General features: G+C 34.8%; 1 protein-coding gene across 12 annotated transcripts in view; it reads right to left on the bottom strand.

Annotated features, from left to right (window-relative positions):
• STXBP5 (syntaxin binding protein 5) overlaps positions 1–13,410 on the bottom strand; it is a 116,490-nt gene that overhangs the window by 12,272 nt on the left and 90,808 nt on the right. For 4 of the 12 annotated variants that reach the window (XM_062641679.1, XM_062641683.1, XM_062641671.1 and 1 more), the window contains 4 exons: positions 12,091–12,150; positions 11,940–11,987; positions 5,635–5,685; positions 1,126–1,365 (listed from right to left, as the gene is read on the bottom strand). The exons of 2 other annotated variants lie outside the window; for them this stretch is intronic. In XM_062641679.1, the coding sequence (XP_062497663.1) occupies positions 1,126–1,365; positions 5,635–5,685; positions 11,940–11,987; positions 12,091–12,150 (399 nt within the window). The remainder of the gene's footprint in view (positions 1–1,125; positions 1,366–5,634; positions 5,686–11,939; positions 11,988–12,090; positions 12,151–13,410) is intronic. 6 more of the 12 variants (XM_062641674.1, XM_062641675.1, XM_062641678.1 and 3 more) reach the window with 3 other exon arrangements.

The following is a 13,410-nucleotide window of genomic DNA, read 5'->3' as shown; positions in this document are numbered from 1 at the left end:
CTCTGAGGAGGACACAGGATGGTTGATATAAATGTCATTAGTCAAAGGTGAGACCCTCTTTTTTTCTTCAGAGTAGACAGGTTCAGAAACAAGCAACACGCAGGATTTTTTTGCCCTGCAGCTTCTGCTTGAATCCATTTCTCTAGCGTAAAATGAAAAAGAAGTTTTCTCTCCTTACTGTTTAAATCACTGTCTCTGTAGACAAAATATTAAGCTAATAAGTTTCTTAGTTTACTTGTTCATATGCAAGTAAAAACCAAACATTTGCTAAGTGCACAAAAAAAAAAATCATACACATAGCAGTATCTTCTAATGCTTATGCTGCAGATCCAGAGATAAAAATTATTATCCAATCTGCAGCATTGCCTTTACTGTTTTAGGAAATCTGAATACTACTGCCAATACCATACTTGAGAAGCACAAATCACATATATAGTCTAGAGGCCACACTACTCCTAATCACTATGTCAATCATATAGCATTACCATTTGCATGTCCTGATCCATCTGCGAGAGCAAAGTGGAACACAGTAGTACATTCTGTATGAGACAGTTGTAGCAGGAAAGCTAACTCCATGCCTAACAGCATATTCAGCAAACCATTAATACATAATTGCAACTGAATCAGTTGCTGTCTATCAGAAAAACAAGATAGAAGACCTCCCACTGCAATCCAAAGGAATATTTAATCACTAATTAAAGCTAGTTGTTCAATATATAACCCTTAACTTGTATTCCCTTTTTATGATGCGGGACAGCTCAAAGTCTCCTACCTCATGACTAAAAAAGTAATAGACTTAAGCACTTGAAATATTCATCTCTAATCCCATCTCTGTTTAACAATCACCAGGAACTATATTAAGGTCAGCAAACATGCTTTTCTCAGCAAGTATACACTAAAGTGGTGTTTTATATTATACAATATCATATTTTCAACTTCACAACTTTAAAACACTGGTAATTAAGTAACCAATCTAAATTGTTAGCCTCAGTAGCTATATTAATGGTGTATATATTAATTCTTAATTAACCCATTATTAAGAAAAATAGTTTCCTTATAAAATTATGAGGAATGTCAACAAAACATTATCAAAAGTATACTTTAGCCCATTTGCTTTGTACATACCACTAGGAGAAACAATTACTGGCTGAAGAAGTCTTTGCTCTCCTCCTGGGGGTAAGTTCAGTACAATGACAAGCACTGTACCCAGCGTGGTCCCAACCCACAGGCAAGGGGAAGGTGATGTATCATTCTTTCTTGTGAAAGTCTCACAGAAATGGAGAGCTGAAATTGCCTCACGTGACTCTTTATCAATGCTAGTTACACTAGAACTCCGGGATCGACTGAAAGAGTTGTCTTTGACATCTGAAAATAAATCAGTATTAATTAAAAAGAATGGCAAAATGCAGGGTTTAAGAGAATTCAGAACCTTGTGGTTTTCGTTTTTTTTTCTTTAGCATGAAGTATGTACTGACTACCTTTCTATAGTCAGTCCTGTGTTCTTCCTTACTCATATTTCCTTTAGGCCTCTTTTTTAACACTGTATTCTGAATATCAAGTGCCCATCTTTTTTTTTGCAGAGGTTGCCATTAGGCAATTGTCTTGTTATGTGTGTTTCTGTCTTCCTGGGACAGAGAATAAAAACTAAACAGGACTCCTCCTTTATAAAAACTGAATTACAAACCTCTCTGCCAGTTAGTTCATTGATCAGATTAAGAAATACTGCCTTCCATGGAACATGGTTAGTAATCTTGAGGAGACACAACTGTTTTACTTTAAGAAGTGCAGCAATATCCAGACAGCAGGGTATCATGCAACCAATAATGACTCAAGATAATACTATCTCACTTTAGAAAACTGTATGGAGGTGGTCAGACAGGTTATTTTCACATACCCAAACTTTTAGGAAGAGAAACATCAAATGCTAACAAATGCCACCTGGCACTGGTATGTAAAACTGAAGATTTCCATTCTGAATACTGTACCTAGTGACAGAAATGGCATTAAAACCTTTCAGGTCATCCTGCTCACTGCTTAGCAAGTAAGGTTCTTGTAAAAGAGAGTGAATTGTAACATTAACAAAACTCAAGCCAGTACATATGTTGCTCCATTTAGTTGTATGCTCTCTCAGTGTGAGGTGATGCTTAACAAAACAGCATGTGTGAATTTATCTGTGCATTCATGAATTAATCCTTCAATTCCTTCACTCATCATTCCAAAATTTTAGCATAAGACAACCCTTACTGTAGAAGTTTGATGCAATATTTATCATGACTTTGAAAAACTAAGTTACTGTTTTGGATCTCTGGGCAGGTAAAAAATGCGACTGGCATCTTTAAAGCAGGATTAAAGGCTGAAGAACAACATCTACCCACATACTTTCTGGAAGCAGCACTACGCTAATTCCACTAGACTGTTTCCACTTTGAAGAAAGAACATCTAATACGCGTTTGAAGAGCATACAAACTAGATTTCAAATGACTAAATACAGACATCTACTCAGCAGAAACAATGTCTTCTCAGATTTGTCTCATTCGAAAATCGACAGAAAAATTATTGTCCTACTGAATTTTAGCTGTCAAATGTAAAAAATGGATTACTGAAAGAAGCTAGATCGATCACTCAGATGTTGACATTCTAGGTTTCCACATTAAAGGAAAAAATAAATCTAGAGTAAAACAATGAAAAACATAATTTGCTTTTATAATTCTTCGTATGACAACAACATCTTAAAATGTTTCTTCAAGCTTGAATATTTACTAATAAAGATTTTTCAGCTCTAACATGGATTAAGCAGTCTGAATATAAGCATACATTAACTGCAAAAGGCATAAAATTCAGTGTGCATTCACTGAGTTGCATCCAGTTGAGTATTTGAAGAGTATGTGTATGTATTCCAGAAGGATTGGAAAAAAATCTGTAAAAATTAATTTTCCAGACAATATGGGCATTGTGGAGAGGGGACAACTCATCTGTGTAACTGCTTTAGTGCATATTATTTATCCTGATATCAATAAAGAATCTATGTGGGTTTTTTAACAGGTCAGTTTCAGATGAAGACGAAGGAACAACAGTGTGATGACCCATTACACACCATTTCACTAGAAGGATGGAAGATAAATAAACCAAAAAGATAGGACCTAGTGGTAAGGGTACCTTAATAACCTGGATTACAATGTTGAAAAGCAATGGTATAATGCAGACTAGAGAATGGTCAAGATAACTGCTGTTTTAAGAAGTAGAGGACAAATACATAAGCACATATTTAGATCTTTGTCTTGGATATTTAGGGAGGAAAAGGGATAGGTTAAACATCTAAAGACAGAAAAGTGATCTGAAAAAATGAGATCATGGACAAGTAGATTCAAGGAGCTATGAAAGAAAGAGAGAAAAAATGATAAGCATAATGAACTTTGGAGAAAGGCAGTTCAGTTGGCTCCTTGAGCCAGGAGATATGGCCACATGAGTGAAAAAAAAACCAACCCCAAACCAAAACCCAACAACAGCAACAACAAAAAAAAACCAACAAAAACCAAAAACCAAAACCAAACACAAACTAGTAAACAAGAAACCAAACCCACAAGCAAGCTGACAATCTTTGAAGAACACTATGCAAAAGCTTTCCCACTAGGAGAAAAGACAGAAGTAAAACAAATTAAAAGAAGAAAATGATAATTGCCTAAGGAATTTATTTACAGGTCTGAAAACCTGGAAGAATTTTTACACAGAAAAAAATGAGGCATCTAAGTGCAGATATCCACACACATGAAAAGTCAAGTAAAACCTGTCAAAGCCTGCTACAATTTAGAAAGTACAAACTGTTTTGTATGATTCCGTGTGATGACAAAAAAAACACCAAAACACCTGAAACCCAAAAAACAAAAAAATCCTCAAACAACCAAAACTAACCCCAAAACATTATTTTGGTAGAAGGAACACCAAACATTAAATTATGAAGAAAATGCCAAAACTTTCAGGATTGGAAAATGCTCTTAGCATTCTCTTTTTTCCAGTCTTCAATAGGAAAAAAAGAACACTTCTAAGTACATACTACTGTCAAAGAACTGGGGGTAAAACAACAGTAGAATTAGAATGAATTGGGTAATATTTAAATACAAACACATTCCAGTTTGCCAAAAATCACCCTACACTGCAATCATCTCTAAACCATTAGTAAACATAGTGAGGAAGAATAAAAACATTGAAAAAACAAATATTTCTGCTCTTTTGTGCCAACAAGGCCACAGTTAAATCCCTCTAAGCAAGAGATTTAGGAGATGAGGAAAAATTCCAAGTCCTGAGGAGATTAACAGAAGCCATCCTAGATTTAGACATCACAACCTGAGAAAGGACTGAATTTTGTAAGAAAAATCTGCAAAAATGAAGATTTGATGACAGCTTCCAACAGCATAAGACAGCTAAAAAAAAAAGAATAGGGAGTACATGTTATCCCTGTTCATTGTGGAAAGGACATGGAAAAGTTAATGTGGAAGCAAGGAAGATTGATTAAGTAACAGGAAATCTGTCTGACTATAAAACACTGGAACTTTCTGTCTAGGTTTTTTCTAAAAACTTATTTATTGGAGGCTTATGAATGGATGAGAGGTTAAACTATCAGACATCTGGATCCTTGCCATAGCAATGGATTAAAGGATCTCTGAGGATTCCTTCCAACTTCACATTTCCCTGAGTGAAGCAAGCTGTAATGGTAAATTGCAAGTCAGGGTGGTCTAACTCAGTTTCAGGATATCCCAGCACCATGGACTCTTTCCTTGCTCATAGCAGTAGTTGTCAGATACACAGTCCTGCAGCTGGCAGTCTGACTGGGGTCTATCTTCTGCCGGCGTTGTGGCAGCTATCCTGCTGCACGAGGGGGAACAAGCTATGGCAGGCAGAAAGCAACTTTTGCATTAGGTTGCATGTACTGTTGTAGGTCTACAACTGTCCCCCATCAACTTGAGGGAACAAGACAGGGGAGGCTGGATCTGATCTTCAAGCTGGCAGTAAAAGTACTAAAAATAAAATCATAAATCTACTCATTTTTACGCTGTTTTAGTTCTGCAGGATAATGAACTTTGGTACTACAGACTTTACAACTGAACTGCTTCTTATATAAAAAGTTACTGTGCTCTTTCAAGAAAGATTAAATTCTCAGAGAGGTCATCCATGCAAACAGCTCTATATTATTTTCATTTAGACAGAGCAGTCACAAGACAATTAACATCTGTAAAACTATGCACATCCGTTTATTGATTAGAACTCAACATATCCTATTATTCTTAGATATTTATTTTTTCAATTAAAATGTATCAGATGGTTTTAAATAGGCAGCAATCTCCACTATCTGCTTAGTCATGCTTTTACTATCATAACACTACTGATAAAGTGAGTGACAGATGTCCCAAAATTATGACGAAAGTGCGATAAGCCATGTACAAGGACAGGAGGCTTACCTTATGATGACAGGAATAACTTTTTGTACCTGAGAGCCCCCATAAAGAGTGGAATTAAAATTTTAGTTCTACACTTCGGATAAATATAGCAAAGTCACAATTATACATGATTTAGGATACTAACGTACCCACATTCTGTAAAACAGTTTTAGTAAATATAAAATCAACTATGTAAACTTACCTAAATCAGGCTTTAACTCAGTTGGCAAACTTAGCTTCCTGGACATCTTTGCTGAAAAGTGAAGTATATCTTTTTTTTAAAAAAGAATAAACATGATTCTGCTGGCCTTTATTTGCTTCTTCCCCAATACTTAATGTATCATTGTTTATTACATTAATTGAAGTACTTAACAGGATTTCTACTAAAGCAGGGCCTCACTTCCACAAGGGAGGGGTGCAAAGTAAAACCTGGAAGATACCAAAATCCCCAAATACAGCATTTTATGACTTTTGCCAAGCTTCATTTTTCCTCAGGCTTCAAGCAGAACTTGCTGGATCAGATGAATTTTGCTTTGGCTCAACCTCAAGTTTTATCTCTTCAGGTGTGAGGACAGAATACAGACTCTTGGCTATTGCAAGAACATGCACTTAAATTTGCATAAAGTTAACATTCCATCCCCTTTTCTCCTGTACTACTTCCTGATCAAACTTGAGATACTGAAAATAGAGAAAAGATGAACTTTTAATTATGCTAAAACATTAATGAACATGTGTAAAAAGTTAGTAATCTGAGATGCAACCTGCAACCTTAGAAGAATGAATATGTTATAAAGAATAATTATAAAGTCAGCAGCATACAAACACTTGCAACACTGTAAACAAAGATAGTAAAATTTTGATAATATTGCTGAAGCAAAATAATAGAACTTGAACTCATCCCTTCCTTGGAAAATTTAAAATGCAATAAATGCTGCTAAAATAAAAGTAACCAGTAAACTAGTAGCCATATAGCCATCTTCCATCCTTTTTTTCAACAATTACCAGAGAAGGAATAATTTTGATGTAACTTTACTACACCAGGGATAGACTGAATTTATTCCCAGCCATAGGCTTGAATTCTGATACAGCAACTAATTCTTCATTATCTTGTAAAGGTAACACTTTTCTACCTAAAGTAGATGTTGACAATAGCTTCATAATTCTAGGAGCACCTTGTAATGGATACCAATCACAAGGCAGCCTGAATCTTGCTGTTCCTCTCTGCTAAAAATGAAGTTTACTCATTCTAATTATCCTTTTAACAGAAATAATTCAATTTTCTATATATCCTGAAGAACAGCATGTGATGTAAAGTTACTTCTGCTCCTTCAAAAAGTTAAATACTTCATTGCATCATCAATTATGCTTATCAATATTGCAAATCCTAGTTATCTGAATAGTTGAACAGTTTTATTCCTGTCATACACCATAAAAATTTGAGATTAAGACTCCAGAAATAATCTTCTTATTTCCTTCATGTGTCAATGTTACAAAGTATATTCTATTTAAATTAAATTGAAATTACTTACTCTCAGACTGAAATGCTAGTCACTTAAACTTACTTTAGTGCAGACTGAAATTGAAAAGGCCAGCCTGACTACATGTTTTCTATCCTCAACCTTGCATACGCACTGGCATCTGAGGCCAAAACTCATCTTTGTAAGGTTTCTGCCAAGGATTATCTGCAATAAGAACAACTTCCGTTTCAGATCAGAGCTCAGGTATGCAAACAGAAAACTGTGGTAGAAAACAGCACTAGTGACCAGAAGCCCATCTTTCTGCTGTCAGCTTGAACTTGTATCAGCTTGAAAAGAGATCATGAAACCTCATCTGAAATTGTGAATTACAAATTCCCCATAAGACTTGTTTTCTGTCTTACAGGTATAAACTACAAAAGCTAAGATATTGAACAAAAGCTCAAGTATGTACACAAAAAGTAATGTGAGTTATTTTTACTTTTCACATACTTCACCATATGTGAACACCAGCAATAATTAACCTCCTTAGTCATCTTGAAGACCAGAATGGTCACTTTTAGCTTCTCAAATAGAAAAACTTAAACACAGAAGTTTAAAAACTTGGAGAAAAAAAGGCAAAAAACAAACCAAACAAAAAATCCAGCCAAAAAATCCCTAGGTAATATAGCAGATGACAGCAAGTACAGGCCAGTGGGCTGGATTCTAAGAGTCAACTACAAGTTTTAGTTTTTTATTCTTTCACTAGGCCAGCTGTGTGAACTTATTGAAAAGGCAAAACAAATTTGTCAGATATCATTTTCTATGAACACTGAACTATGCCTCATTAATAGGACGACAGGGCTCATGAACTGTTAAAAAGGATGTCATTGCTAGAAATTGTGAATTAATGTGATATGCAAAAAAAAACCCACACCACATTTCAAAGCATACATTAATGTGTCAAACCCTTCAGTAGTTCAAATGTAAATAGGAAACAAGAACCAATTTAAATAGCAGCAGTGCCATCTTGTGTTTAAAGAAAAAAGTGACTAAAGATGCCTTAAGAAAATGGGAGTACTTCAACAGCTAAGCCATTTTTACTTAATATAAAATCCCAAACTATACTTGTATTCATATCTGGCTTATGGTTTACGATAGTTTTGGAAAAAACTATGCCTCAGATGAAAGACAGCAACATGCTAGACAACTTCTACAACACAGAAAACGAGAGAAATGAAAGATAGGATGAAGAACTACAAAGAGCACTCATGATTTTTTGCATTATTTTTACTGCAGACGTACAACAAGGTAAGGTTGATGGTGACTACTCCTGCTGGATGTGGCTGACCTCAAGTAGTAGCTGACAGAGTTTAATATGTATCAAGGTGGTATCGGTTGCTGCAGCATTTACAGCCAACACTCTCTGCAGATGGTGTGAGACAAGGAGACAGAGACTTGAAAGCCGTTTCACTCCTCCTGGCACACTGCTGCTCAAAGCAACAGTGACTATTTTGCCTGAGTTTAGGCCTACATTTAATAGTCCTCTAAATCAGAAAACCTAGAGTCATACACACGTAGACACATATTCTTTCTGTTGCCAATATATATAATTTAAGAAGTATCAGGAAAAAGCATGATATTGGAGAACTGTCCAAAAACGACATTCAGCATTCTTGGAAATTTCTCATAGGTAAGGCCTGAGGGGGCAGGTGTTAAAATACGAAAAGTTACCTTGGCATAGTGTGTTATATTGCAGGTGCAGCCAATTCAATGAAGAAAATCTGAAGGCTGAGAAAAAACTAACAATAGGAAGCTGTGGCTTAAAAGTAATAGTTATGTATACTGGCAGTGGGTTTTCCTGAGCCAATGCTCTACAACATATAGCACATCAGTTTGAAAGCTGTAAAGTGATTTCTCAACTATTCCTTAAGGAAACACTCTAAAACCTTTAAAAAAAAACAAACCACCTTTAAAAAGTTTTTAAAATTATAAAGGAGACAAGAGTCTTGGTGTTTTGACAGATAAGAGTACAGTTTACATAAAGCCTATTTAATTTCACATTTCATGAGAAATAACTTAGCATCTTAGAATTTGTTAGGCATAGCAGTTCCCAACTTACTCCGTATTTGACAACTACACAGAAGTGAAAGACTTAACATTACCAATTAACAAGACACTTAGAATTGACTATTGTACTGCTGAAAGTAGAACAGATTATCAATGCTGAAATCTAAATATAAGAATAATAAAACCAATTTATATGAGAATGTAAGGAGAGATGTACTGAGATACCCCAAATTAGATCAAAGTATTAAAACCACAATGACTAGCACTGCTTGAAAAAAAATTAAGCGTACACTTAGAATGTAACAAATGCAAGAAATCTGATGTCAATAGTAACGGCAGCAACTACAGAAGTTTGCATTAAAGCTACTCTGCTTATATCTACCTACCAATATCATTTGCATTTGTTTCTGAATTTGCAAACTTCAGAAAATAAATAAAAACAATTTTACTGAAAGGTATTTCAGCTGTACCCTACTGGAACAGTTAATGAAGGTCTTAAGAGTCTACAACATTTTGCATACATCTTTACTAAAGATTCTTCCAGAAATGGATGTTACAAAACCTTGTAACATCTGACTTGATTCATAGCCATCTAATCACAAAAAAACCCAACAAAAAAAACAAAACAGAAGACCAACTGATCTTAACAGCATATAAGGCAGAGCTGAAACATTGGTACATGAAGCATTTACATTTTGTTTTAATTAATGCTATTGCTGCAGTGTTGGATGGTTCTTTAACAAAGCAAGAATCTTTGATACTATCAATAGTGCTAGAAATCTGCAGAAATTAAGATGTCTCAAGTACAGACAAGTTTCAATAAAATGATTAAATGACTATGGCTTCATATTTCTACATGCATGTGTATTATGTTGCCACCTTAGAGCCCTATCACTGCAGCAACATTACTTTGCACCCAGTAAGCAGTACTCCCTTATTCAAGATCTCGTGTGACAAAAGATAGGACTAATATTAACAGCAACTGAAATTATCAACATAAATAATTCTTGTTCTGTTTCACAATCCTGACAGGTTATATTTCACATACTAACAACAGAAAAACTTAAACTGATTGCACCATGTGTCAGTGCAAAAAGCTACAGCCATACTATATATATATGAAATTCTTCCATGTGAACACAACTGATGGTCAACAGTTAAAGTTCATACAACATGGTGATGTTAATGACAGTGACACATTTTACAAAACTCATTGTCCATTCACATTTAGTTGACAATTCAGTTTAAAACAACAAAATGCAAACCCACTCAACTATTGACACCAAAAAAGAGGTATTTTGCTTATGTGAAAGAACTCACAATGCAGGTTCAGAAACAGCCATGCAGGATAAACATGCCAGATAAGGTAGAAAACATCACAGCGAAAGAAAACCAAAATAAAATAAAACAGTTCACAGCATCAAACCACTCAACACTAACAAAATGCAGATGAAATAATTGAATTTTTTTTTTAAGTTCCAATAACTGTGTTACACAAATTACAGCATAGGACGACTGGGAGTAATTTCTGAATTACACATCAAATGCATTGCCTCAATTAACTCTGCGTTTAACTTACACTCCAAAGAATGTATTCCTTGCAAATAAATGTTTTGCTTTTTTAGCTGTGAAAAACATTCATAATATTTTTTTTGAAAGGCTTCAAGCTGAAACAGATGTCAATAGCTCTATAGAATTGTCATTAGCATGTTTTATTAATACTGTAAAACGTTATTCTGAAAAAAAGTGGAAAAAATAATGAAGTCACACTTAAACATACAGTGTTTCCTGCACAAGACAAGCTGTCTAAAGGTCAGAAGAGACTTCTTTGGGACAAAAAGGAAATATTGCCTCAATAGGCATTTATCTAACATGAACAAGATTAAATATTGTTTTTTTTCCCCCCATTAGAGAACTGAACATAAGTTCCTAGTTAGCCTGAATTTCCTTTAGAGAACATATTAATCCATACTCATGTAAATGATACTCAAGTTGTGGTTTTTTTTCAATTACAGATAAATTGCTACAATATATTAGTGACAGTCATTTGCTTTCTTAAATTATATTCAGGTTTCCACTTCCTCAGAACTCATATTCCCTCACATTTCTGTTATCACTGCAGGGAGGGCTCAACACAGTAGTGACCAAAAGGCATAAATAGTAGTTTAGCAAACAATTTTACTGTATCAAGTAGCTTCAATCTTTTTATGTGACAGAAATAAAATTTAATCCTCCTACAGTGATAGACCAATGCAATAAATGAAAGCAAAATGACCCATTAACACAGTGATTATAAAATTAAAATAACCATATCCCAGTTAAGGAAGAATAGTCCCTTTCCCAAAATTAAATCGTACAGCCTCTCACCTTCATTTATTTAATGACCCAGGTGTCAGAAGCAGAGTTAATTTTCATTCCAATCATAAAAGGGTTCAATCTACCTGCATACAACATATTCCAAGAGAATTTTGTTGCCAAATTTTTAAGACACAAGTCTGGAGCTGGTAGGGCATTGTGTCACTATCGGATGCATTAAAGTAAGCACAGTTCCAGAACAGTAACGGGGTGTATCTAATAAACATGATCAAGTCATCTTCCATATGAGTAAATAAAAACATGATACTATGTCTTAAGTCACATGGAAACCCAACCATATGGCTATGAATGTAACATATCAGAAATTAAATCAGTCACATCTTCTCAGAGTGTACCTTTGCAAAAGCAGTGGAATGATGTTGCGACTTGCATAGACTGAACTCTTAGTATGGATTAGAATATTACCCAACCAGAAAACAGAAAGTGCAATTGTAAAAATCAGAGAACTTAAACCACCAATATCCTCGATTTAAAAAATTCCTGTGCCCAATGTATTTAGAGCAGAAGCAACCCACAGAATTACCAATTAGCATTAAGAATGAGAAATTAATAATTTGATGCTTTGAAATTTTATTTTGGGCTTGGGGTTTGTTTTTTTAATTCCTACCTATGTCATTGGCTACCATCTTGGAAAAATTTCTGCTTTTGGTCTTCACTGTAAAGAACATTTTAATAAAAAAAAAAATCAAATCAATTTAAGTGTATCAATGGATGAACTGAAGAAAAAAAAAAGACTACAGAAAAGAAAAATACTGTACCCTTTTCTATAAAATTATTCATTTTTTCATCATCATCAGAATTGTTTGGTGAACCAGAACCTATGAGTGAAGACAGAATGAAATGGATATACAAACATATATTTTTGACACAAAACAAATGTATTAATACAAGCTTTGAGTTTAAGGAAGATACAAAGATGTATTAAAATATCAAATACTGATACAGGTATTCTCTGCAGCTGTACTAGATACTGGAAGGTCCAACTTATTTTGGTATGACAGGAATTCTATCATATTGAGAACAAATTATAATGCAAGGTACAATGTTGCACAGTGCAGCAAGTTTATTGCTAGATATTTACCTCATTGAATAAAATGTTTATATTGAATAACTAGATTGCTGCCTTAACCATTAATCTAGATTAACCTAAATTATGATTCACAGAACACTGCTGTAACAAACAAGGGTTTTTTCATTTTTTAATTTTTATTTTTTTCCCCTCTTCAATGCAGTAAGGTTCTGTTGGGCCACTGTTCAACTATTCAGCATACAGTGTAGAGCCAATGCTGCCACACAGGATTTTTCTGAATCCTTGATACTGAAAAAACAGTTGTTGCTACAGGCCACAGCTTGAGGCTTAACACTGTCACAAAATTAAAACATAATTCAACTAAAAAAGGCCAAATCTCACTGAATTTTTATATTCTGGAAGTGTAACATAAGAACAGAATGAAAACTTTTTGGCACCCGTGAAGACAAACATGACAGTTTACAATTCTATACAATTTTACTATCTCTCTTGCATTTTCATAATTCTGTGTTATTAGCACTGTAGGATACTCTCTTAACTTGCATATGCAGGTTGTCCCTTTCACAGTCCTCTCAATTGTATAACCACCCACTGGAGGATGTCCCAGGGAAGTTAGCTTCCAATTCTCTTCACATGGGCACAGAAAGGTGGAATATTTAGCTCACTTGAGCAAATGCAGACTTCAGACCAACAAGTGGCTGGTCTGTTTTACAGATGATACTACAACAGTCAAAATCAATAAGGTACTCAATTGACAATCCTACCCTGCAATATTAGAGCGAGTATAACAAGCAAACTTTTTGTGCTAGTGTAGTTCCCTCTTAACCAGAACGCATCTAGACTGGAAAATATTCATTTAAATCTGGACTCTGTCCTGCATTTCATGCTTACCACATACTATGCAGCCAATTTTTCCAAAATGTCCCCTCCCACCTCTCCAAAAACTGAATGCCATTTTCAAGCTTCTTTACAGTCTTGCGCTCTTGCCCAGAAAAGATACAAAACTTAAAGCAAACCTAAGGAATTGCAGCTCTTCTCTCTTCATAAG

Source organism: Pezoporus occidentalis, unplaced genomic scaffold, assembly GCF_034315485.1.
Source record: "Pezoporus occidentalis ecotype Australia unplaced genomic scaffold, CSIRO_AGI_Poc_V1 ctg7, whole genome shotgun sequence".
NCBI lineage: Eukaryota > Metazoa > Chordata > Aves > Psittaciformes > Psittacidae > Pezoporus > Pezoporus occidentalis.
Note: the sequence above shows the minus strand (reverse complement) of the source record. Positions and strands in the feature narration are given on the sequence as shown.